General features: G+C 43.6%; 4 protein-coding genes across 7 annotated transcripts; 2 read left to right on the top strand and 2 right to left on the bottom strand.

The window, feature by feature from the left end:
• Positions 1 to 2,111: 2,111 nt before the first annotated feature.
• On the top strand, positions 2,112 to 8,821 carry tmcc2 (transmembrane and coiled-coil domain family 2). The gene is made up of 5 exons (XM_024378459.2): positions 2,112 to 2,285; positions 4,953 to 5,327; positions 5,985 to 6,601; positions 7,005 to 7,140; positions 7,273 to 8,821. Exons 1-5 carry the CDS (start codon positions 2,268 to 2,270, stop codon positions 7,570 to 7,572), a joined length of 1,446 nt encoding a protein of 481 aa, XP_024234227.1. The 5' UTR covers positions 2,112 to 2,267; the 3' UTR covers positions 7,573 to 8,821.
• A 983-nt stretch (positions 8,822 to 9,804) lies between these two features.
• usp49 (ubiquitin specific peptidase 49) lies at positions 9,805 to 17,891 on the bottom strand. Of its 2 annotated transcripts, none has more exons than XM_024378469.2 (7): positions 17,753 to 17,891; positions 16,358 to 16,471; positions 14,701 to 16,173; positions 14,287 to 14,497; positions 13,497 to 13,605; positions 13,093 to 13,298; positions 9,805 to 12,602 (listed from the first exon to the last, which is right to left on the bottom strand). In XM_024378469.2, exons 3-7 carry the CDS (start codon positions 16,102 to 16,104, stop codon positions 12,499 to 12,501), a joined length of 2,034 nt encoding a protein of 677 aa, XP_024234237.1. In that variant the 5' UTR covers positions 16,105 to 16,173; positions 16,358 to 16,471; positions 17,753 to 17,891; the 3' UTR covers positions 9,805 to 12,498. The 2 variants fall into 2 exon arrangements, with proteins under 2 accessions (XP_024234237.1, XP_024234246.1); XM_024378478.2 differs by lacking the exon at positions 17,753 to 17,891 and adding an exon at positions 16,774 to 17,746.
• Positions 17,892 to 18,225: 334 nt separating this feature from the next.
• Positions 18,226 to 19,972, bottom strand: med20 (mediator complex subunit 20). Its single transcript, XM_024378512.2, has 4 exons — positions 19,865 to 19,972; positions 19,405 to 19,550; positions 19,013 to 19,266; positions 18,226 to 18,902 (listed from the first exon to the last, which is right to left on the bottom strand). Exons 1-4 carry the CDS (start codon positions 19,876 to 19,878, stop codon positions 18,681 to 18,683), a joined length of 636 nt encoding a protein of 211 aa, XP_024234280.1. The 5' UTR covers positions 19,879 to 19,972; the 3' UTR covers positions 18,226 to 18,680.
• A 111-nt stretch (positions 19,973 to 20,083) lies between these two features.
• bysl (bystin-like) lies at positions 20,084 to 23,612 on the top strand. Of its 3 annotated transcripts, none has more exons than XM_024378495.2 (8): positions 20,084 to 20,194; positions 20,286 to 20,564; positions 20,757 to 20,916; positions 21,181 to 21,319; positions 21,448 to 21,581; positions 21,694 to 21,854; positions 22,332 to 22,434; positions 22,676 to 23,612. In XM_024378495.2, the coding sequence occupies exons 2-8, from the start codon at positions 20,291 to 20,293 to the stop codon at positions 23,028 to 23,030; spliced, it is 1,326 nt and encodes a 441-aa protein (XP_024234263.1). In that variant the 5' UTR covers positions 20,084 to 20,194; positions 20,286 to 20,290; the 3' UTR covers positions 23,031 to 23,612. The 3 variants fall into 3 exon arrangements, with proteins under 3 accessions (XP_024234263.1, XP_024234271.1, XP_024234255.1); XM_024378503.2 differs by having other exon boundaries at positions 20,098 to 20,194; positions 20,291 to 20,564; XM_024378487.2 differs by having other exon boundaries at positions 20,130 to 20,564.
• Positions 23,613 to 24,163: the final 551 nt, after the last annotated feature.

The raw sequence follows: 24,163 nt of genomic DNA, 5'->3' as shown, positions 1-24,163 counted from the left end.
TGGTCAGAAGGCCCTATGGTGCTACCCAGTGCAGCAGAGAACACCACTGCTGACCTCTCTGTGGACTCAGGGCAAGGACCCTTACCAAAAAGTACTATACTGATGGCAACACTTATTTTTTACAAAATAGCAAGACATGTTAGTTACTTCCATCTAGCAGACAAAAAAACAGTGAATAGTTATCCAAATCTAGCTTTGTGCATTACAGTACCTGGTATTTCTTTCTCCAGTTCAGCTACCAAGCCCCCACTCACTTTCAGCCTGGCCTCCATGGCTATAATGACATAAATAATTTAAGGATATTTATCAAATAAAACAACAGTAGTTGACTTTATATATATCTGACTGTACCTTCATTATACAGTATATGCTGAGTTTGTCCACCACACCCTCTATGGCGCTCAACTTGACATCTGTGTCTCTCAGCACTTTGCATTGCTCCAATACCATGTCTCTGACAGCCAGGAGTTCAGTCCAGATGTTGGTGGGGCAGCTGTTCATTTCATCCATTGGAGCTGCAAGGACTTGACTAAGGGGGAGGAAGAGGGGAAGAAAGAGAGCAATAGCAATGACCTACTTTGTGTTGTTCATGTTTCTGATGCTGTCTCTTCTTGTTGTGTGAGGTGCTCTTATGCCTCTGCTCTGCTCCTCACTTCTGATGAATGAATAACTGGGAACGGGAAAGGAAAGGGGGTAACCTAGTCAGTTGTACAACTGAATGCCTTATTTGTCATATGCGCCGAATACAACTGTGAAAGACTTACTTCCAAGCCCTTAACTCTTCTTGAACTGCACTGTTGGTTAAGAAAATATTTACCAAATAAGCTAAAGTAAAACATTATAAAAAGTAACACAAAAACATAACAATAACAAGGCTATATACAGGGGGTACTGGTACTGGGTCAGTGTGCGGGGGTACAGGTTAGAGGTAATTTGTACATGTAGGTAGGGGTAAAGTGACTGCATACAGAATAAACAGCGATTAGCAGCAGTGTAAAAAAAAATGGAGAGGGGAGATCAATGTAAATAGTCCGGGTGGCCATTTGATAAATTGTTCAGTCTTATGGATTGTGGGTAGAATCTGTTAAGGAACAAGGAACGGTGATGTGAACTTTAGTTCTGTGTGGATTTTCATGATTGCTGATATCTGTGATATGATCCTCCAGTATGTGTGCAGGTTATTGTATATTGTTGAAAATAAATGTTAATCCAAAAAATAAAAACCTTTATTGTGCTTATTCATAAAGAACCCTCAATAAAAACAAATTATGTTATAAACATAACGGAGAATGTAAGTATGACTGTGTGAGACATAGGCTATCAGTAATAAATAATGTATCAAACATGATGTATCAAACTGTTAGAGTAATTCAATAATTTGACAAAGTCAAAGTTATCCATTGTCAATCTGAAAAAGAGCGAAAAATATTGTATTTAAAGCATTGTCATCAAAGTGGTGAAATCCTCAAGCCAGGTACTAAAGTTACTTGTGCCTTGGTGACCAACTCATTGTCAAGATGACAATAACTAGTTTACATCCCCCTTTTCCTTAACCTTTCCCTTCAGGAAGTCTGAGGAGAGCTCCTGACAACCCTACAAATCCCTACAGACTCCACAACCCCTTACCACAGAGAAATAAATAAATATATAAGAAATAAGGGCATCAAATATGAACCCCTCCATCACAAATAGACTATTAATAGTTCTCAGTTTTGGAATCCCGCACCAAGCACACTATAACCAGTGTGTATTTCTATTTTCCTTTTGTATGAAAATGGTTTTCATTGTATATCGGCCTGTATAATGCTGCTGCATCGTGGGACACTGAAGATAGGGCACTCATTTTTAAGCTTGGCCGTAGCTCCACATTCTTTACAAACCACTGCAGCAGCCCTCCATAAACATGCGTGGGGCGGTGTATATTCAGGGTTTAATGGATGAAGGGGCTGCGATAGGTCCTGACACAAGCCCTTCTGTTCTCCCATCCTCCCTCCCCCTCTATGTTTCCCTGGTCTCAGCCCACACAGTCACATGCACGCGTGAGCTAAACTGTCCCCCCCCATCATCTGTGACTCAGCTCATGCAGCTGCGATAGAGCAGGGTGGCTAACATTTGAGAAGGGGAAAGAGAGGGAGGGAAAGAAAGAAAGAGAGAGACGCAGAGGCAGACAGAGCGAGCGTACAATATACAAAAGAGAGCAAGAGCAGAGAGAGCGAGAGAAAGAGAGATGGAAGACAGGGAGGCTGCAGACATCTTTGCTATCAACAATGGAGCATGAAGCTCTGGTAAGGCGATAGGCTGACATTGGGGAGGGGAGTGACATTGAGGAGAGGGGGTCTCGTGTGACCACGGGGAGGGTGGGGGGGTGAAGGATGGGCCTCCAACATAGACCTGCAGTGGCACTGCCAATCTTGGATTAAACAGTATGGTAATGTTCTCAAATTAATCTGTCACTGCACAGGTTTTGTCTCATCATCCTTTTATGTTGACATCCATTCTCATTGACACGGTGCATGTCTCCTCCTCACATGTGAAGACCACTTTTTTTTATGCCACAGCCGTCTGTCATCCCCCTGCTTCTGCTCTGGTTTCCAGGAACATCGGTCATTGCTGTGTGTGTGTGTGTGTGTTATTTTTGTCTTATTATCCATCCAGAGAGGAATGAACATTGTGTATTTCTTCCCTTCTTCATCCAGTCTGTAACTACATAAGCTTTTCATTAGCTCTTATTGGAATAAAATGAATAGATGAATTTGTCCTTTAAAATCATATGCTTATTGTTTCAATGCAGCTACCTGATTGTAACCTACTTTCTTAAAGTGTCGCCTGCTTGTCAGTGGATCTGTTGGAAAATAGTTCAGGGCTGTTGGGCTTATCTGAGGCCTCTTTCACATGCTAGTAAAATGCTAATAACGCCTCAGTGGCCTGACTAGGTGAATTAGGGTAGCACTAACTGAAAGATGTGTGGTGTCAGTTGTCTTCCCTGGTTCCTGTCTGCTCTGCTGGGGTTGGTGACAGTAATGTTGTGATGTCTGCCCAGTCAACATGGGGTAATAATTAAACACAACAAATCCCCCATCAGAAACAACTAGATGTTTTTTCATCCTATGTAAACAGTCCACAGATGGTTGTCTTTCAGTTAGATCTTGTTACGAGGTTCATCACTGAGGGAGATTAGACCCATTGTTTGTTGAGCTGCCTGCCACGTTGCAGGGTTGAAGTGATGGAGTACCCTCCCAGGCTTATGTCATGCAGCATCACACCACTAAATCATACATCACACAAGCTTCAAAAGGATAGAATTGATAGTGCAGATTTTTATACAAAGCAGGCTACTGTTGTGTTTTATTAACTAAAATAGCTAATAATCATGGTATGCATCATTGTCTTAGGCCTAACCCTCATCATCACCATCATCAGGGCAATGTGTTAAGATATTAATGTGAATTAAAATATACACGATATATACAAAAGTATGTGGATGCCCCTTAAAATTAGTGGATTCGGCTATTTCAGCCACACCCATTGCTGACAGGTGTATAAAATCGAACACACTGCCATGCAATCTCCATAGACAAACATTGGCAGTTGAATGGCCTTACTGAAGAGCTCAGTGACTTTCAATGTGGCACTGTCATAGGATGCCACCTTTCCAACAAGCCAGTTTGACAACTTTCTGCCCTGCTAGAGCTGCCCCGGTCAACTGTAAGTGCTGTTATTGTGAAGTGGAAATGTCTAAGAGCAACAACGGCTCAGCTGCGAAGTGGTAGGCCACACAAGCAAGCACAAGCAAAAATTGCCTGTCCTCGGTTGCAACACTCACTACCAAGTTCCAAACTGCCTCTGGAAGCAATGTCAGCACAATAACTGTTCGTCGAGAGCTTTCTGAAATGGGTTTCCATGGCCGAGCAGCCGTGCACAAGCATAAGATCACCATGCGCAATGCCAAGCCTCGGCTGGAGTGGTGTAAAGCTCACCATTGGACTCTGGAGCAGTGGAAACTCGTTCACTGGATTGATGAATCACGCCTCACCGTCTGGCAGTTCACCCCCAATGCATAGTGCCAACTAAAGTTTGGTGGAGGAGATATAATGGTCGGTCTGGGGCTGTTTTTCATGTTTCGGGCTAGGCCACTTAGTTCCAATGAAGGGAAATCTTAACGCTACAGCATACAATAACATTTTAGACGATTTTGTCCAACTTTGTGGCAACAGTTTGGGGAAGGCCCTTTCCTGTTTCAGCATGACAATGCCCCCATGCACAAAGTGAGGTCCATACAGAAATGATTTGTCGTGATCAGTGTGGAAGAACTTGACTTGACAACCACATCGAACACATTTGGGATGATTTGGTACACCGACTTTGAGCCAGGCCTAATTCCCCAATATCAGTGCCTGACCTCACTAATGCTCTTGTGTGGCTGAATGGAAGCAAGTCCCCGCAGCAATGTTCCAACATCTAGTGGAAAGCCTTCCCAGAAGTGTGGAGACTGTTATAGCAGCAAAGGGGGGACTAACTCCATATTAATGGCCAGGATTTTGGAATGCTGTTCGACGAGCAGGTGTCCACATACTTTTGGTCATCTAGTCTATATAGTTTTATTGAGTAAACCGTGATGGGAATGAGATATGTTTATTAAAGCTAGTGTCCTTAGTTACTACATCCATTTTTGGTATCATAAATGAATGATATATACCCATTGACTTCTTGAAGATAAAATATATAAATGCCTCATGAGTTCCCTATCAGAACCCAAAATATACAGTACACTTGTTTTTCTCCGATGTTTGTAAACAATGTAAATGTAAACAAACACTGTATAGCCTCCAAACATGGCTAGATGGTCAGTCCATAGCACTGTTTATGAATTTGAGAGTGGTTACTTCACATCAATCATGGCAACCACTTTCTTTCTGTGGCAACCACTTTCTTCTTCCCCCCTCGCTGCTTAGCTGGATAAAAGCGAAGTGACAACGTTGTGCCTGCCTCCCTCAGCCAGCCATGGTGGCTCTGACAGTAACATCAGCTTGGATGGGGCCGGGGTGGGGGCTGAAGGTTCAGGGGTCGTCGATCCGCAACGAACACGGCTCGCTCTGGAACACCTGCAGCAGAAGACCCTGAAGATCACAGAGCAGATTCGCATAGAACAGGAGGCGCGAGATGACAACGTAGCTGAGTACCTGAAGCTGGCCCACAACGCAGACAAGCTGCAGGCCTCGCGCATCAAACAGGTGTTTGAGAAGAAGAACCAGAAGTCTGCACAGACCATCACCCACCTGCAGAAGAAGCTAGATCACTACCACAAGAAGCTAAAGGAGATAGAGCAGGTGAGTGTGTGTGTGTGTGTTTTACCCTGACTGCTGCTTTCTGATGAGATGGCACATTGTCACTTTCTAAGTAGGGTTGGATGGTATCTACATTACCATATTGATTCCCATATAATTTTTGTGGAAGTAGTGCCGTAACAGCGAGTAGTCAAAAATACCTATTTCAATACCTGGGTTTGAAAAAACAAGACATGAGATGTCATTCACTACCTAAAGAAAAACTTGTATAATAGAAAAACAAATAAGAATGATTTGCTTTATCTTTCAACCACTACACACATTGATTGCAGGTATTTATTTAAAATGTACAAATATTGACCATTTCCACGGTATTGTAAATCATATCACCAGTACTTCAAAGTACCCTGGTATACAGTATTATCATATACTTGCCCAACCCTATCCCTAACTAGATTATCTGAGTATTCGGTTCAGACCTCTTATTGATGTGTTTATGTTCTCTGATCTCCAACCTCTGTTGTCTCACCTCCACCATTCCACTTTTATTTCCATCCCTTTCTCACCACTTCTCCATCCATATATCTACTGCTCCTTCACATCCTTTCAATCTATTTCCCTCTTCTTCCCCCTGCCCCATTTCTTTTCATTTCTCCCTCTCATCTTCCATCCCCTGTCCTCCCTCTACCCTCCATATAGAATGGTCCAGCTCGTCAGCCTAAGGATGTGCTGCGGGACATGCAACAGGGGCTGAAGGACATGGGGGCCAATGTACGAGCAGGGTTCCATGGCTTTGGCGGGGGTATGGTGGATGGGGTCAAAGGGGGGGTGGAAGGGGTCAAAGGAGCTGTGGTGTCTAAGCCACGGGAGTTCGCCAGCTTGATCCGCAACAAATTTGGCAGTGCAGACAACATCTCCCACCTCATAGAGGACGGGGTGGGAGGGCACTCGGAGGACGTGCATGCTCAAAGAGCCCTGAGTGGCAGTGCCACCCTGGTCTCCAGCCCCAAGTACGGTAGCGACGACGAGTGCTCCAGTGCCTCCTCTGGCTCAGCACCAGGCAGTCACTCAGGTTGGGCCGGGGGAGGAGGTGGGATGTTGGGGCATGGGCAGGCTGGCCTGGGGAGCCCCAGATTGGAAGGGCACCACCACCACCACCACCACCACATCCACAGCTCCTGGGACACTCTGCTGGAAGGCCTGCAGGAGATCAAGGCCAGCCAAGCCCACATGGAGGATGCCATCGAGGACATGAAGAGTCAGCTGCAGAGTGACTACTCCTACATGACCCAGTGCCTACAGGAGGAGAGATACAGGTACAGACCAACACCTTGGCCAAGACACAGAGTATGAAATGAGATTTGGTAGTATACATTGTTCTCACACTAACTGCTGAGCAAGCTGATTTGCTTTTAGCTTGTTTCAGACCAGCAGTGTAAATCATGTTCAGTGTTTTCACTCTACATGATTTATGCTGAATGATATTCATGAGGATAATTAAATAGGTCAGTAAAACTGGTACAACAGGTTTGGTACATTTCAAATGGTCAAAATCAGAAGTAGTTGTTTTAACACATCAAATAGATTCTCAAATTAAGTGGATTGAGTGACACCTTGAAAACACCATAAATATGTACAAATCTTTCTCTCACTCGTTGAATTGGTCTTCACTTTGCTGGTCTAAATTATACATACATTTTTATCTATCTTTCTTTTTAGGTACGAGCGACTGGAAGAGCAGCTGAATGACTTGACAGAGCTGCACCAGAACGAGATGACTAATCTGAAACAGGAGCTGGCCAGCATAGAGGAGAAAGTGGCCTACCAGTCCTATGAGAGAGCCAGAGACATTCAGGTAGATACTTGGATTTACAGTATAATGTGTAGTAAGATAGCACAATACTTTTTCTGTGTGACTCCAGAAATTAACCCCTAATTCTGTTGTAACTTTGTGTTTGTGTGTGTTTGTGTGTGTGTATACATGCAGGAAGCAGTGGAGTCGTGCCTGACTCGCATCACTAAGTTGGAGCTCCAGCAACAGCAGCAGCAGGTGGTGCAGTTGGAGGGTGTGGAGAACGCCAACGCCCGTGCCTTACTGGGCAAACTCATCAACATCATCCTGGCACTCATGGCTGTAGTGCTGGTCTTTGTCTCCACCCTGGCCAACTTCATCACCCCACTCATGAAGACCCGAGCACGGGTGGCCGCCACGGTCATGCTGGCCCTTTTCCTGTTCATCCTCTGGAAGCACTGGGACTTCCTGGAGCTGTGGCTACTGCCCAGCTGAGCTCCCCACAGCCAATCACCCACTCCCCTGTGTCTAAGTGACCAGGATGTGGACAGAGGGACCACATTGATATACTAAGCTGCCCCAGACAAACTAAAAGTCTGGAACCCAGTCATATTTCTGAAAGGGAACCGTTGCACTTTTTTCATAGGGTTTATGCTTGGAGAGTTGAACTTATGAGTGTTGTAAGGCACAAAACCTTTTCTTTACAAAGCAACTGACGAAGACTCCCGTTGGATGGCAGATGGTGGCCATTTTTGGTTGAGAGACTTTTTAGGAGGTGATTTAATGGTGATTACAAGGAACCAAAGAAACTATCTGCCTGGTCGCTTGGCAACTCAAGCATTTGCTCTTTCTCTTGACTAATCTAGTGGCGTCAACTCACCATCGTAGTCACTATGATTTCATTACAATTTGGGAATTAATGTTGAAATTCTTTGACACATCAAAATTGTAGTGTAGACCAACACTTAAAAATGATAATAGATAGAAAAACAAATTATGCTTTGCTAAACCATGTTTGCTGTTACAGTTCCTTTGTACTGAGCCAATTGTATATTTGGAGGACATGGCTAAGCAAAAGGATTGCTTTTTTTCTGAATGTTAGGGTATGTACTGCTCATGCATGTCCTCACTTGTGCATTTGTACCTGTGTGATGCACTTGGCATGAGTAACATTCCAACACCAACAGAAATACACGTTGCTCTTTTCTCAGTATTCTGTTGTCTATAGACAGTTTGTACCTAAATGTTCTTCTCCATATTAATTCTAAAACAGTCAACTAAATCACTTCTGGTGTTTAAACTACACTTTTTGGGCGCATCAATCGTTTTCATCTCTTATGTGTGATGTAAAGGAGAACTTGAGGGCCAGGATGTATTCTGGTGAGATGGATCCTCACAACTACTGAATGATCTATTAGCTATTCTGAGAATCAATGCCATTTCATAACCACTGTTGTAGAGCAGCTAAGAATCTATGTAACGTCAGATCCACAGCACGTTTGACCATTGCTTCCATATTTCTATCCAGTTTGCTAACTCCATCACAACTCTGTTCCATTCTTAATAAATACATTCTGAAACTATGCTAATGTTGCATGATATTGGAAAGTCGGATGGTTTTCATGGAACTGTGTATATCTAACAGTATCGACTACAGAGAGAAGAATAATAATACTAAGTAATCAGTGACAACCTGTGATCTGTATCATGAAAAAGGTACTAATTTCAAAGACAGTCCCTCAATGTACCCCCCTGCAAAATTGAACTCCAGGCTGGTTCAAGCTAAAGGTTTGTATATCAACTCCCTGTAGGAGACAGTTTGTTTAAGCAGTAACCTATAATAAGTGCATATTTTTACTAATCGAGTGTCCATCATGGGGCAGCAGCATAGCCTAGTGGTTAGAGCATTGGACTAGTAACCGAAAGGTTGCAAGATTGAATCCCCGAGCTGACAAGGTACAAATCTGTCGCTCTGCCCCTGAACAAGGCAGTTAACCCACTGCTCCTAGGCAGTCATTGAAAATAAGAATTTGTTCTTAACTGACTTGCCTAGTTAAATAAAGATTTTTTTTTTTAATTCAGTGTGGGCTGGGTTGAGTTTACAATTGGTTTCACATCTAAAATACTGTATGTGCTTACAGACATGCAGTGAATAGCCTCTAAAAGTAATGCCATGAACAGCCTCTAAAAATAATTCTGTAATCCTTTAATCCACATATGTGACCAGGTAACCAATTGGATTTCAAATGGTTTGGGAAAGACAACACATGTTTGTTCTGTTGCCAAAATGTATGAGTTCACTGTTCTTAGCAACAGTACAAAATAAACTAACTATGGAACACTTAAAGGATAAGACTGAGCCCTAAAAAAAACGATTTGTCATGGTTGCCAGGTGCAGTTAGACCTCCCTGATCAATTTATAAAAATAATATCCATATTTTCCACCAGGAGGTGCCTTTGTGCAGATGAAACTAACCTATGGGATTGTGGATATATTATTTTTGTAAATTGATAAAGGGAGGTCTTACATGTTCAAGGGAATTCTTATTGGATGTGCTAGTAGTTACCACGACAAAAATCAAGAACTTTACTGAACCTGAAAAATCGACTCTAGAAAAACACAGTAAGCTAATATAGTGAGAAACACTGACAGTTTAGACAGCCCATCAATCTAAGAGGTTACAGCTGGTAGTACATTAAACAAAATATGCAAGTGACACACAAAAATGTAAGTATTTTCTTGTTTTTTAATCATTGTCAGGCAAACCCCATATGACAATTACATTGATGACAGGTGCTTTTACAATACAGAAGAGATCATGACAGGCCAATGGAAAGGCCATACCTGACCTTAAAAAGTAAGACATTCATCGTCATTAGAATATTCCAACTTTACAGTTCACATACATGAATTTTGTACACTGAACAAAAATATGATGCAACATGTAAAGTGTTGGTCCCATGTTTCATGAGCGGAAATGAAAGATCCCAGAACTGTTCCATACACACAAAAGCATATTTCTCTCAAATTCTGTGCACAAATTGGTTTACATCCCTGTTAGTGAGCATTTCTCCTTTGCCAAGATAATCCATTCACCTGACAGGTGGCATATCAATAAGCTGATTAAACAGCATGATCATTACACAGGTGAACCTTGTGCTCGGGACAATAAAAGGCCACTAAAATGTGCCGTTTTGTCACAACACAAAGCTACAGATGTCTCACGTCGAGGCAGCATGCAATTGGCATGTTGACTATAGGAAAGTAGATGAAACTGTGGGTTTGCACAACCAAAGAATTTCTGCACAAACTGTCAGAAACCATCTCAGGGAAGCTCATCTGCCCATGGTCTTGACCTGTGGGCAAATGATAATCTTCCATGGCCACTGGCATGCCAGAGAAGTGTACACTTCACGGATGAATCCCGGTTTCAACTGTACCGGACAGATGGCAGACAGTGTGTATGGCGTTGTGTGGGTGAGCGGTTTGCTGATTTCAACGTTGTGAACAGAGTGGCGGTGGGGTTATGGTATGGGCAGGCATAAGCTAGGACAACGAACACAATTGCATTTTATCGATGGCAATTTAAAAATGCAGAGATACCGTGCCGAGATCCTGCGGTCCATTGTCGTGCCATTCAGCTGCCGCCATCACCTAATGTTTCAGTATGATAATGCACGGCTCCATGTTGCAAGGATCTGCACAGAATTCCTGGAAGCTGAAAATGTCACAGTTCTTTCATGGCCTGCTTACGCACCAGACATGTCACCCGTTGAGCATGTTTGGGATGCTCTGAAGTGTACGACAGCGTGTTCAGGTTCCCGACAACATCCAGGAACTTCACACAGCCATTGAAGAGGAGTGGGACAACATTCCACGGGCCACAATCAACAGCCTGATAAATTATATGCAAAGGAGATGTTGAGATGAGGCAAATAGTGTTCACACCAGAAACTGACTGGTTTTCTGATCCACACCCCTATTTAAAAAAAAAAAAAAAGTATCTGTGACCAACCGATGCATATCTGTATTCTCAGTCGTGTGAAATCCATAGATTAGGGGCAAATTAATTCATTTAAATTGACTGATTTCCTTATATATACTCCAACTCAGTCAAATCTTTGAAATTGTTGCATGTTGCGTTTATATTTTTGTTCAGTGTATTTGATTCATATCAAGACCAGCAGTACAATAACTCTTGAGAACCTGGCAAACTAAGACCCCAAATAGAAACAGCAGAGTAGAAAAAAACAACGTATTACAAAGCTGAAGAATTCCTGATTTTATCTTGATTTCATGTCATGATGTCACACATATATTGCTTGCAGGTGCTCCACTCCAGTGAAATGGATACCCCTCTTAACCCAAACAATTATCCCAACAACACACTCTCCAATATCTCAGTCCTTTGTTCATTCTTCCATCCATTTCTAACCATGAACAGAGTTACAGTGCACCGGACTCCAACCAGAGCCTAAACTAGCCTCTACAATTAAGGTAGGAGGAGAAGAGAGCTGCCACATGACATAGAAGTCAATAAAAGATCAGAAGGAGCCCATTGATCATGGGATCAACGACCTAAACCCCTCCTCCATAAAGGTGCAGCATGAAGCCAGTTGGCTCAATACAATTCCCATCCATCTCCAAAGTAGCTTTCTGCCACACAACTCCATACCTCTGTTCAAGGTAGGGAAACAGAGTACATACAGGAATATCTACACACCATCTATACCGTTCATTCATTGGCCCAGACCAAGGCCTTACAGCCTGAGATATCCACAGCAGAACGAGAGAGGTCATAGTGAGATACAGATGACACTGGGTTGGAGACTAAAATGCCCTTGGCTGACATCTCATTGTGGTTGAGAATACAGAACAGAGGTAGGCTAGGCAACATTGGTTATGGAGTGTCTGATAGTATCTGCAGGCTTGCCGTAATCCACCCAGGCTCTGAATCACCTGATGCAATTAATAATCTCTGATCCTGAGCCACAAAGGGAAACTCAATTAGTTTAGCCACAGAATAATTCCTATTCCGTTCCAAATGGCTGGTGTTCATCATCCCAGGAGGGAGTTAAACATTGGTGGAGGATGAGGCAAGTTAACTCCTATACAATGTAAAGCACTTTGACACCTGGTGAAATATATAACTAACCGTGATCAACATTGCCTTCCCTTGTGGTACAACGTTCAGTAGCTCTCACATGGCTGTTAGCATACCAGACTCAACAAATGTGGGCTGAGTTGTTTCAAGCCAAGGGAAATCTAGGTGTAAACCAGGATGTAGCCTGGTAGAGGAAGTGTAACATGCCCAGGCAGACCTCTAGGCAACAGACACAGATATAGGTCTCAGTCCCCCAGACCAGGTAGACATCAGTCAGGTAGTACACCCTGGTCTAGGGTGTAGGAGGGAGAGGGGCCTAGGCAGACCTCTGGGTATAGAACAAAATGTAGGCCTGAGTGTTGCACACCTCCTCCACACTGCACACGTTCATCTCAGAGTCATTACAGTGGACCCAGAAACCTGGAAACACACACAGGGAGAGGGCTGGTTACAGCTTGGTAAACTGTGCCACCTACAGTCCCAACAGCAACTCATGTAATCTCACAGTATCAGGTTATATCGGGCAACAGGTAGCCTAGTGGTTAGAGCGTTGGACTTGTAACCGAAAGGTTGCAAGATCAAATCCCCGAGCTGACAAGGTAAAAATCTGTTGTTCTGCCCCTGAATAATGCAGTTAATCCACTGTTCCTAGGCCGTCATTGAAAATAAGTATTTGTTCTTAACTGAATTGCCTAGTTAAATAAAGGTTTAAAAAATATATAAATAAAAAATACTCGGAGCAAAACGTTTATGAGAGTCAACTGCACTACACAACTAAACATTTGACCAATTCATCATGTTTTTTTTTTTATCTGAAAAGACCAAGTGAAAATCCTGCCTAAACTACAGGCTATTCTAAGACAGAGTTATTAGCTTGGATGCAAGTGTCTGGTATCTTGGTCCCACTTACCTCCCTCGGTGTTGTAGCAGTATGCAGTGTAGTGCCCTGAGCCAAAGCCTTTCCCATGGTGCATGACTACAGCAGACAGGTCGTAGGTGTAGCCCTCTCTGTGAACCGACTGGCCTGAGTCTGTGCAGCAGTAGGGCTCTATGTTCAAAACCTGGTCAAAGGCCACATGGACGCCAATCTTCTCCCTGTGGTTCCGGCCTGACCATCTGTCACAGAACAGGGATTGGTTATCTTATGCTTGTCCTTGTTACAAGACATCCCCTTGCAGAAATATACAATCATACCAACTAAACCATAACACACATTTGGAAACCAAGGACAGACAATCGGTGGGTGTAAATCTTGACTGTGTAAGCAGATCAAGTCTTCAAATGCAGTAGACAAACTGGGTGTTTGAAGCTAACCTGAAGCGTTTGAGGTGCAGCCGTAGAACCTGAGGTAGGCGGTAGATCAGCAGCTGCTTACATGCCTCTGACAGAACCAGGGGCTTGTGGGACGTCTTCCGTCTTTTCCCTGACAATTATAAAACATACAGGTCACAGACGTGTAACATGTGTGTGACATGGAGGTACAGGACATGACCACTAGAAAAGCAGAACTATATTGTGATTACCCCAAAAGCACAAACTCAGTTTCACTTTCAATATCAATCAATTGGCTAATTAGTCAAATAAAATCTAGCCCGAAAAGAGAGAAACACAAAATAGTGCTCCCCAGCGTATAATCCTAGTTACCTCGGGTTCATTCAACCATTCCTATGGGGAAACACATACTTAGGAGATCTTATAGGTTTTGTTCTATGAGATAATATTAGTCAGTTAACATGATCTTTATGAATTATGATGCCGTTGTGCTTTTTTAAAATTAAATGCTTAAAAATTCAAAAAGTGACTTCAGTTGATTATGATCTCATAGAACAAAATGTAGAAGATCTCCTAAGCTTGTGCTTATCACAGACCTTATTTTCAGCATGTATCCAAAACCTACAAAAACATGAATTACCACATAGGCTTTGTCTAACAAACCATGGCGGCATTAGTGCCTACAAAAAGACGCCATTACTATTGCTCTCTATAGGCCTACTTCCCTAACCATAATTCCGGTCGAATAGCTGAATAAAAAGAACAGCAAAATAAAGTACAGGAGGATTTGTCTATTCCATTAACAGACATTAGTCTCTGTCCCAGTACTAACTGTTGCAGTGGTTGCAAGCATAGATGCTGCCCTCCAGAGCCTCTGTCTCAGTGAACTTGGCCAGCATCTCAGTGAGGGAGCAGCTGCGCTGGTAGGCCAGAGACGCAGCCGAGCCCTTCTCCGTGCTGTGGTAGCGCTCCGGGAACTCCAGGGACAGGTCCCAGAATGGCTCCACCGTATTTGACTTGTGCTTACAGGACAGACAAGTCACCTGGAGGGATAAAGGGATAACCAAGCAAACATTTCACCAAGGGGTTATTGTTTGAAAACCCAGACAGAGCCGCCATCTAAGTCCTGGTTTGCAACTGTGATTAATAAACAAGTGACTACCCTCAGCCATGATAGGGTGTTGAAGGTCAAACCTAAATGAATGTGTTGAGTACTGTTGTCATGGGAATGAGTAGAGTCCCTTACCTGGCTGAGTAGCTGTCCGTGAAAGATCGTGTTGAGGACCTTGAGCACCTGCTTGGACAGCTTCCTCTGGGTGATAGGGATGACGATCCTGCGCTTGCTGCCCTCTGACTCCAGCTCTTGCTGCACCTTGTCCAGCAGCTCACACAGGAACTCCTGGGCATCCTGCTGGTCGTAGCCGCGGAACGCTGGGATCAGGTTCCACACAGAGTGAAGCATGGCAAAGGGCGACACCAACGACCATCGGCCAGACCACATGACCCTGAACAGTGTGTGCAGCTCGTGGCACAGTGACATTTGCTGGCGGGTGGAGGATCGCGGCTCCTTGGGCTGGACCAGCTCTGCTGCGTTTATGCAGGGGGGCGAGCTCTGGTTGCTGACAGCAGGGAGACCCCCACTGGCTGCCTTCCCCATGCCACGTCCCAGAGGGCAGCCTGGTGTGACTGCACTACCACTCCCCACCACAGCCCCAGCCACACCCTGGTTTGTCTTGGCCAGCAGCTCCTCAGTCTCACACATGTCCAATGTGAGGAAGCACTCCCTGAATTTCTGCAGGTGGCTCAGCACCTGTAAGATAGAGTTCATGTAGCACGTGTTCCCAAGGTTGCGTAGCCCAGTGACCCCCGGGGCCAGTCTACGACGGGTCGCTTTATGGGAGGAGTAGTACCTCCGTACTTTGAGTTTACGAGTCCTGCCATTGCTGGGGGGCTTCAGGGATAGAAGGGAGGGTTTTTTGGGCGGAGGCAGACGCTCCGGAGGGTCGCGAAACTTCAGGGGGATAAGTGTGATGGTTGAGCGGGGCGCTTGGGTGAGCAGCCTGGCACTCTTCCTGGGCGGCACATTGGCCAGCTCTCCCATGAGTCTCCTCTTCATCTCATTCTTCTGGCGCCGGACCTCCTCCTTCTCCTGCTCAAGTTTCTCCTCCCGCTGGCTCTGTTCCTCCTGTTGCCGGTTCCTCCAGCGGCGCAGCATCTTCCCCAGCAGCACCTTCCTTCGGTGCCACAGGGCCGTCTGCATAGCAGGCTGGGGCCCGCTCTCACCCACCCAGGGGTTACAGTCACCCCCTGCAGAGGAGCGCAGGGAGCGCCTGCCAGGGCTACGCACAGTAGAGAGCGCCCCCCGCAGGAGCTTGAGGTCTCCTTCAGCATTGTCGTTGAGCACATAGTCTCCACAGGCGAAGCAGAAGACATCCAGCTCCCGCACTTCCATGGCCAGGGGGTGGTTTGACTCCTGGAAGTGTTTGAGGGAGTGCTCTTCCATGAAGCGGCCACAGGCCACGTGAGAGCACTTGAGACAGGCCCACACTGACTCGGTGGTGCAGCAGTCCATGCAGCGCCATTTTTGTGAGTTGAGGATGGAGTGTTCGTGGCCTAGGCGAAGACGCCCCACGTGCTTACAGCGGTCCATCTCTCCAAATGCACATGTGCCTGCCCACAGCGTCAGGACACACGCCTCTGTGCCAAGCAGCAGCTCATCCTGTAGGAGGGAAAAGAAGATCAACTTCAGTAAATCACAGGGATAGAAATCAACCGCTTCATTTCAGATATGCTAAATACAAAACGTGTTCTCTATTTGAACGTAAACTGGCTGGTGTAGTGTGTGGAAAAGATTGAGGACCAAGAATATGAACTTGCACACCATGTAAGCTTGTTTTACTTACTGTAAAAAACACTGCGCGCTGATTTAGGTCAGTGTTCTTTCAACATAAGCAAAGGGACCTTCACAGGTGCAATCAATCAGCTTCACTCATGTCTGGTTCGGGATCCTTAATAAACTGAAAATAAAATCGGAAAAGAGGTTGTGCTTGTATAGCGAGTTTTTTTTTTTTAACTTAACAGTTGACAGATGAAGACATTAACTTGAGCAAAGCAAACACGTTTCTAACTTAAAGCATGTAGCTAGTTCACTATGTCTGAACATTTACTCGACAGTTTCTTAGCAGAATTTAACACAGTTTATAAACAAATCATAATCATGTTAGGCAATTGAGTTGAGCAGTTTAACACTTAGTCTGATTTAAAATGAAGAAACAATCGATTTATCCATAACAACAAACAAATGAATCAAACTGCATACTTTCTTTCTGCTGGTCAACATGCATTGGTTTGGCGACCATTTCGTTCGATTCAAACTACTAACTAGTTAACTTAGGTTAGCAGTTTTCCATCTTGGCTTGCCAACTTGCACCAGTTTTGCCATATAACGTGGCGTCTCGGCTCGTGCCACAATGAAAATGTAACGTTAGCTACTCACTCCAGCTGACCACTCGACGCGGGTTAGAGTGTGTTCTTGTTCACTTAACTAGCAAGTTCCAACTTATTGTCATGTTTAATTAGCTTTAACGTTACCTAGCTCGCCAATAGACGGATATCTAGCTACTTGTTGGTAACGTTAGCGAACGTTAACTACCCAGCTAGCTAGCTATGATGGTTAGCTAGCCAGGGCGATTAAGTTTTACAACACATTCACTGTATTTCTTCAATCATTTGGCTAATGGTACAATAGCCGACATTGTGATCAAATAAAGAAAATGTAAAATGTCCTCATAATGTTGTCCCTTATACCGGTGTAATGTATTTATTTAGTTTAACACATTGCAGAGAAACAATAGCCTGATGGCTAGCATTTGCTAAGCTAGCTAGGCTTGCTAGCCATCAGAACAAAGACTAGTCTGAAATCCACACTTGTGAACACTGAACAACTTCTAGTTGATATGGTTGACTACACCGAGGGGGTGAAAAAAAATCACTGCGGTTTTGTCATCTAACTAGCTAGCTTGCTAGCTAGAATCCACAGAGCCGCAATGTAAACAAAGCTAAATGTGTCGTATATAAACTTTTGACTACATCTTCAAACAACACACCGGGAGGTCAACATACAAATAAAGTCACAGATACTCAGAAAACCTGCAATGTAGCTATCTAGCTAACCGTAACATGAACCCATAACTTTCAGAGGTTGACAAAACAGTACACGACAATGTCAGTAGTTGATCCATAAAATAACTGTTTGTTGTATTTGTAAAAAATACAAAATGAATTTCGCTTCTATTTACCGCCATCATCTGCACGCGAAAGCTGTTTTAGACCTCGAGACAACCGAACTATTTCGGTCCTGGAATCAAGTCATTCTGATTGGATTGAACGGATCCCTCTTCCGTCGAGCTTTAGCTCTCATTGGTACAGACAGGATGTAGCGTTCATTACTATGGTCGTGAAAAGATCCAAACTGATCGGATGGTTATTATTACCATACCAAACCATTTTTGTTATTACCCATAGTAGTCCTCATGAGCTCAGTTGGTAAACCCTATGTAATTTTTACAAGTCATGGCTTTTCACCTGGAGACTGATACATTATTGGCATTCTTTTCCCATTCATAACAGCTGACAAAGTCCCCTATAAACCATTCATGACAGGACTGTACTTGGTGAAAAACACCAGCAACAGTATACAAAATATGCATATGGTTAATAAATCCAATATATTTCCAAAAATACTGTTATGAAAAAGAGGATCTTAATCAAGTAAGGTAAACATAGGTTTATTGTGTAAAAACAAACAAACAGTGTCACTAAGTGTTGTCAGACAATTTTTAAAATAAAAAATAACCAACTATTAGTAGGACCATAATGCCCAGATACAACATTGGTATCTAAACTGAAGGTCCTTTAAACCGATTACTCACAAGGATAATCCACAAGACACATTTGGGACACATCATTATTCCTTCAAGAGTTCAGACTTCAACCAGTAAGGTTTTGTTCTCATTTTTGCCATGATATATTCCTTGCAGTGGTTGTGAAATGCTTCAAAAAGTTTGAGTTGCTGTACTGACACTTAGTACAATTTAAATTACACAACATTGTGGTGTAAGATTACATGTTGCTTGTGTTGGGGTGTGGAGGAAGTACTGCTGTACTCTTGGTGGTGCTTCTTTATCTGCTGAGATTATCCAGGACATTCCTGCTACCATGAAGATGTCAACGTGTGGTCCCTGGGAGCACCTGCTGTTTGCGCACTTTGCTGAACAACTCCAGGTACTGGGTCATGGTGTCAACACAGTCCGCGGGCACATAGAGGCCCTCAGGCTTGGTGGCGAACACAGAGGGCAGCTCCGGGATGCTGGGGCCCAGGAAGCTTTGCATGAACTCTTTCATCAGGTTCCAGCAGTCCCCAGGGACCACACAGGGACAGTACTCCACCTAAACAAATAAAGAGATTTGATCGTGGACATCCGTTTAGAAAAAGTGTAACACAGATCAAAAAAACCCTTTACCCTCCATTTTGATAATTGTCTGTACAGACCACTCACCTCTACTGATATTCCCCTCGCGCTGGAGCTCATTGTTACTGCTCCAACCTTTATCAGGAAATCACAATAGCGGTAGCGGGAACCACGGCTCTCTACCTTGTGCCCCTTGGCGTTTTGGAAGTGGCTTTTCAGCTTAATCATGAGCACGTCAAAGTTTCCATCTGCTGTGAGGCAGGGACCTCCTTCGAACAGGGCTAAGCAGCTCAGGGGGGTTTCTGAGTTATGCATCACATACAGGAGTTTGGTGGGCTGGCCTGTGACAAACAGAGAGAAAAGAAATACGGTTGTTGCCCCCTTGTGGGTATTTGAATGATGTAGTCCAATGAATTACATGACAAGATATGAAATACAATTTTGTTTATGTCATAGCTTTGCAGTACAACTTTAGTTACCGCTGGCATTTCCTGTGGCATGGTACGTCTCACAGTCCACAGTAAAGTTTCCCTGCTTCACAGCGCTCAACTGCTCCAACTTCTTGTGCAGAATGTCTATTGTCTGCTGCACACTCTTTCCCTCTGCCAAAGGCACCTGACACACACTAAGCAAGGGAGACAGCACACAGAGTATAACTGTTAATAACATTAAGACATTGTTCAGCATTAACTTACTGATTTCCAAAAATCACATATTGAAACAATGTCAGATCTGAATGGTGATGTAAGATGATAGGAAGTTTGGAAGAAAAATCAACCAGGTGACAGATCATTGAGTTGTGAACTGTTTCATGTGGATCCACATGGGATCTACGGCTATGTAAAATACCAGGTGTGATAAGTAACGTAGCTAGCTAGCAATTTATATTTTGTTAGATACAAGTTTGATTTTTTTTAAAAGCGAACAATAGAATCTCACCAAGTCACCCCCATTGATTCAAGACGGTTGTTATTTTCTTACTACGAAAATGTACACGCTTCCTGCTGAAAAACGGTCTGTTTCCGGTATTAGGAGGAAATTAGGTAATCTGTCTGCGCCTACGTTTTTCTCGTGCGAAGAACATTTTAATACACTCATTTTGTTCATATACATTTTTTGAAGATGGAACAATTCCAATATATCCAGTAATACATACCAAAGACATATGCGATGTTTCCTTTTCTAAATGTCTCTGGTATTATGTTTCGTCTCCGATAGTACGTCACTTCCGTTGGATAAAAAAAAGCACGTGTGTTGACTGGAACTTTGGTGAGAATTTCCACATTAGCTACTTTATGAATTGTTAAACTAACTAGGTAGATTAAAAGTACATTTCTAACAGGTCTGTGTAATAAACTAGCACAGATGCCGAAAGTGAAGAAACCCAAATGTGGAGGTGGGGAGAAAAGTGGCGACGGAATGGTTGCGCTTGCTGACCAGATTCTTCAAGGGGATATGGTTCGAGTACATGGCCGAGTGAAGACCAGGGATCAACGGGGAGAAGATGAAGATGAGGACGAGTACGTGGATGAACGCCTATCAAGGAAGATCCTGGAGCAGGCACGAATCCAACAAGAAGAACTACAGACAGAATATGGTTTGGCACCAGAGGTCAAGAAAAAGCAAGCCACTGTTTTAGGTAACGTTGAGGTGGATTTGCAAGCCAGAAAATGCCTATAATGCCTATCACACATTACTTTACACTTGACTACTGAGAACTTTTGCATGGAGGTCAATTCCAGTCATTGTTATTCTTGAAGTGTTGTGCTATGCTCAGTTATACTGGTGGTACAGTTTCATGGAATATCGATGTTGTCTTATGTCCTTGCAGGGCCAGATTCTCAGGATGCAGACTCTGATGAGGAGTGGCCGGCACTGGGTGAAGCCGGGGCCGGTGAGGAGGCAGAGGCTAACTGTGGGACAGAAGTGGTGGTGGACCCAGAGGATGAGAAAGCTATGCAGATGTTCATGAACAAGAATCCTCCCATGAGGTACAGTATGAGGTCCCAAAACTCTGAGCCAAACCACTGAGCTAAAAACTGTTATTGCAGTGAAAAGTCTTGATGATGAAGGATTTGCCATTTTCTGTCTTTTTTTTATTTTGTGTGTTAAAGACACCTAGATTCAATTGAATGACAACAGCTCTATCATGCCATAAAAGGGAATTTCATGTTGTCTCTTCCAAAAATGAATCATAACTTTGTAGCTGAATATGGATTTCCTCAGTGTTGTCCTTGTTCTGGGGTTTTGTTCAGACGAACTCTAGCAGACATCATCATGGAGAAGATCACAGAGAAGCAGACAGAGGTGGGTACAGTGATGTCTGAGGTGTCAGGAAGACCCATGCCCCAGCTGGATCCAAGGATCATTGAAGTGTACAAAGGTGTCAACAAGGTAAGCCATGCACCTGCGTCCTCCTGTATTAATTTGCTTGGTCACATCTTATTTTCCACTTAATCAGATTTCAGTCAGAGGCTGAATATTACCAACTATTATGAACTTGTTTTTTTCGGTTGCTCCAGGTTCTGTCAAGATATCGTAGCGGCAAGCTGCCCAAAGCTTTCAAGATCATTCCAGCACTGTCAAACTGGGAGCAGGTTCTGTACTTGACAGAGCCTGAGACCTGGACTGCTGCTGCTATGTACCAGGCAACAAGGTCTGATAAAAAATTAACAGGGGGATTTGTTAACATCTATCAAAAACCTTTATTTAATTATTAGAAAGCATCTTATGGATATTGACTCTTGATTTTTCTTTTTTCTGAACAGAATCTTCTCATCCAATCTGAAGGAGCGAATGGCCCAACGGTTCTACAACTTGGTGCTACTGCCAAGAATACGAGATGACATTGCAGAGTATAAAAAACTAAACTTCCACCTTTACATGGCCCTGAAGAAGGCTCTTTTCAAGCCAGGGGCATGGTTCAAAGGTGAGACAAATCAAGAACATGTATCAAAGAGGAGAGAAATAGTCAGGTAGATAATTTAAAAGCTTGGTTGATAATCAATGTATGGTTGCCAGGATGTAATAATGGGGGGTGAAAGTAATTAAGATAATACACATTATCTGTCAGGTATTCAACATTTTTGCCAAAGATACTACTTAGTGGGTTTTGTTCTGAGTTCACTTTGGCAATCAGCCAAAAGATAGTCATTGTCACTAGGTGGCAGTATTGTCTAACCAGATCACAGACTGAATCAGATTTAGAATGTTCTTTCAGTTCTTTGTGAATTTGGTTGGGTTGCCCAAAAAGTTACATATTGCAGCTTTTAACATTTCTTGTGCATTTGTACTATGTGTTGTACAGTATTTGATCTATTTGTTTCCAGGTAATGACTTTGTACCCCTTAACCCAGCATATGTTTGTGTTACTGTGTGTTCACACATTTCTATTTTTCTCACTCAGGCATCCTCATCCCACTCTGTGAATCTGGAACATGTACTCTGAGGGAGGCTATCATCATTGGCAGCATACTCACTAAGTGCTCAATCCCTGTACTGCACTCCAGGTAAGAGACACTCTTTTACCTGTGTTATGTGTGCAATTTTGTAAGGTGTATGATGCCCTAATGCGACTGCTCGGCTTGCCACTTGGCTTGGGACTTGGTTTTTAACCGTTGCAGCTTGACTGTTGCTGATCATGTAAGTGGGAATTCATGTGAATGTATGGTACAACAGTATTTAAGGTAGTAGAACAGCATGGCTTGTCAGAAAATAATGCAGATAACAAATGACTGATTCTCTCTGCAGCGCTGCCATGCTGAAACTGGCAGAGATGGAATACAATGGAGCCAATAGCATCTTCCTGCGACTCTTACTGGATAAAAAATACGCCCTGCCCTTCCGTGTCCTGGATGCCCTGGTCGGCCACTTCCTGTCCTTCCGCAGTGAGAAGCGTGTCCTTCCTGTGCTGTGGCACCAGAGTCTGCTTACCCTGGCACAGCGCTACAAGGCCGACTTGGCATCCGAACAAAAGGCTGCTCTACTGGAGCTACTTAAGGTGCAGACACACCCCCAGATTTCTGCAGAGATCCGCCGGGAGCTGCAGAACTCAGAGTCCCGTGATCTGGAAACCGCTATGCCTGTCACAATGGCCATGGACTGAGTATGGAGCTGAGCAAGGCTGCACCCTCTCAGTCCCCACCTTTCCCCTCTTTCTCCCCAACGTACCATCATTCACTAAACTGCCCACAACACATACACGTATGAACTGTTTTTCCCCTGCCAAATGCTCTATCATATGGGAGATAAGAGTAAAGGCCACGAGATGGATTACAGATTAACATTCATTCAACATCCTGACTATCAAAGTGATATTATGGAATTCCTTTCTGATGTGCAAGTGAGGATGTCATTTACAAACTGAAATACATAACTGTTGTAAACATACATTACATTTATTTGAGTGGAAATGATAGAGATGTGTTTGCCAGTTTTGAGGCAATGTCGGTTTCACAAGTAAAGATAATGTACAGCTGACTTGTTTGTATGACACCTACATTTCCAAAGGAATTTAGAGAAGCTACAGCACACTGACCCTTTTGGTGGAAAAAAATATATTTTCAATGAGTGCATGTTTGTAACATGGTTAAGTAACTTAATGAAGGAAAATTATACAAAATGCTATTCAAATGTTACTGTAAAAATTAACATTTTGAATAAATGATTTCCTTGGTTTAAAGTGAAATGTCTGAAGTTGCATTGCCACCATTCACAAAAAAATCCCAGAGATGCTGACTGGTATCCTGGCCAGGTGTGACAGCTCGAGCGTTTCTGAAATTCCCACAGTGTTAGGGGCAAGAGGACATTTAGCTAGAACTCGTACGTACCTCGACTATGAGAGAGTAAGTCTGGATCATGGACGTTGAATAGTCCTGCAGATCTGCCCCCTTTAAAGGGGCAATCTGGGATTCAAACTAACAAAGCACTTACCCTGCCACGTTATTTGGTAAACAGCTGAGGAATGGGGCAGGAGAAATGTAACCACTCTCAAATACATAGTATACACAAGGACTCACATATGGATACAAGGACTGACTATCCATGAGATCAAAATGATAGTTATGTTTCACTACATGGATCACTCCAATATATTGGTATCACTCTGCAGTGGAGGGATACATCTGAGGTGAGGATTTACAGATTTACTCCTGTGTACACCTATGTCATGGCTGGGGTCCGCCCCTATATATAGACCCCATGGCCGCGACACACATTCTCTTTCATTTTCTTGGCGGA

This window comes from Oncorhynchus tshawytscha, linkage group LG02 (genome assembly GCF_018296145.1).
Source record: "Oncorhynchus tshawytscha isolate Ot180627B linkage group LG02, Otsh_v2.0, whole genome shotgun sequence".
Classification (NCBI taxonomy): domain Eukaryota; kingdom Metazoa; phylum Chordata; class Actinopteri; order Salmoniformes; family Salmonidae; genus Oncorhynchus; species Oncorhynchus tshawytscha.
Note: the sequence above shows the minus strand (reverse complement) of the source record. Positions and strands in the feature narration are given on the sequence as shown.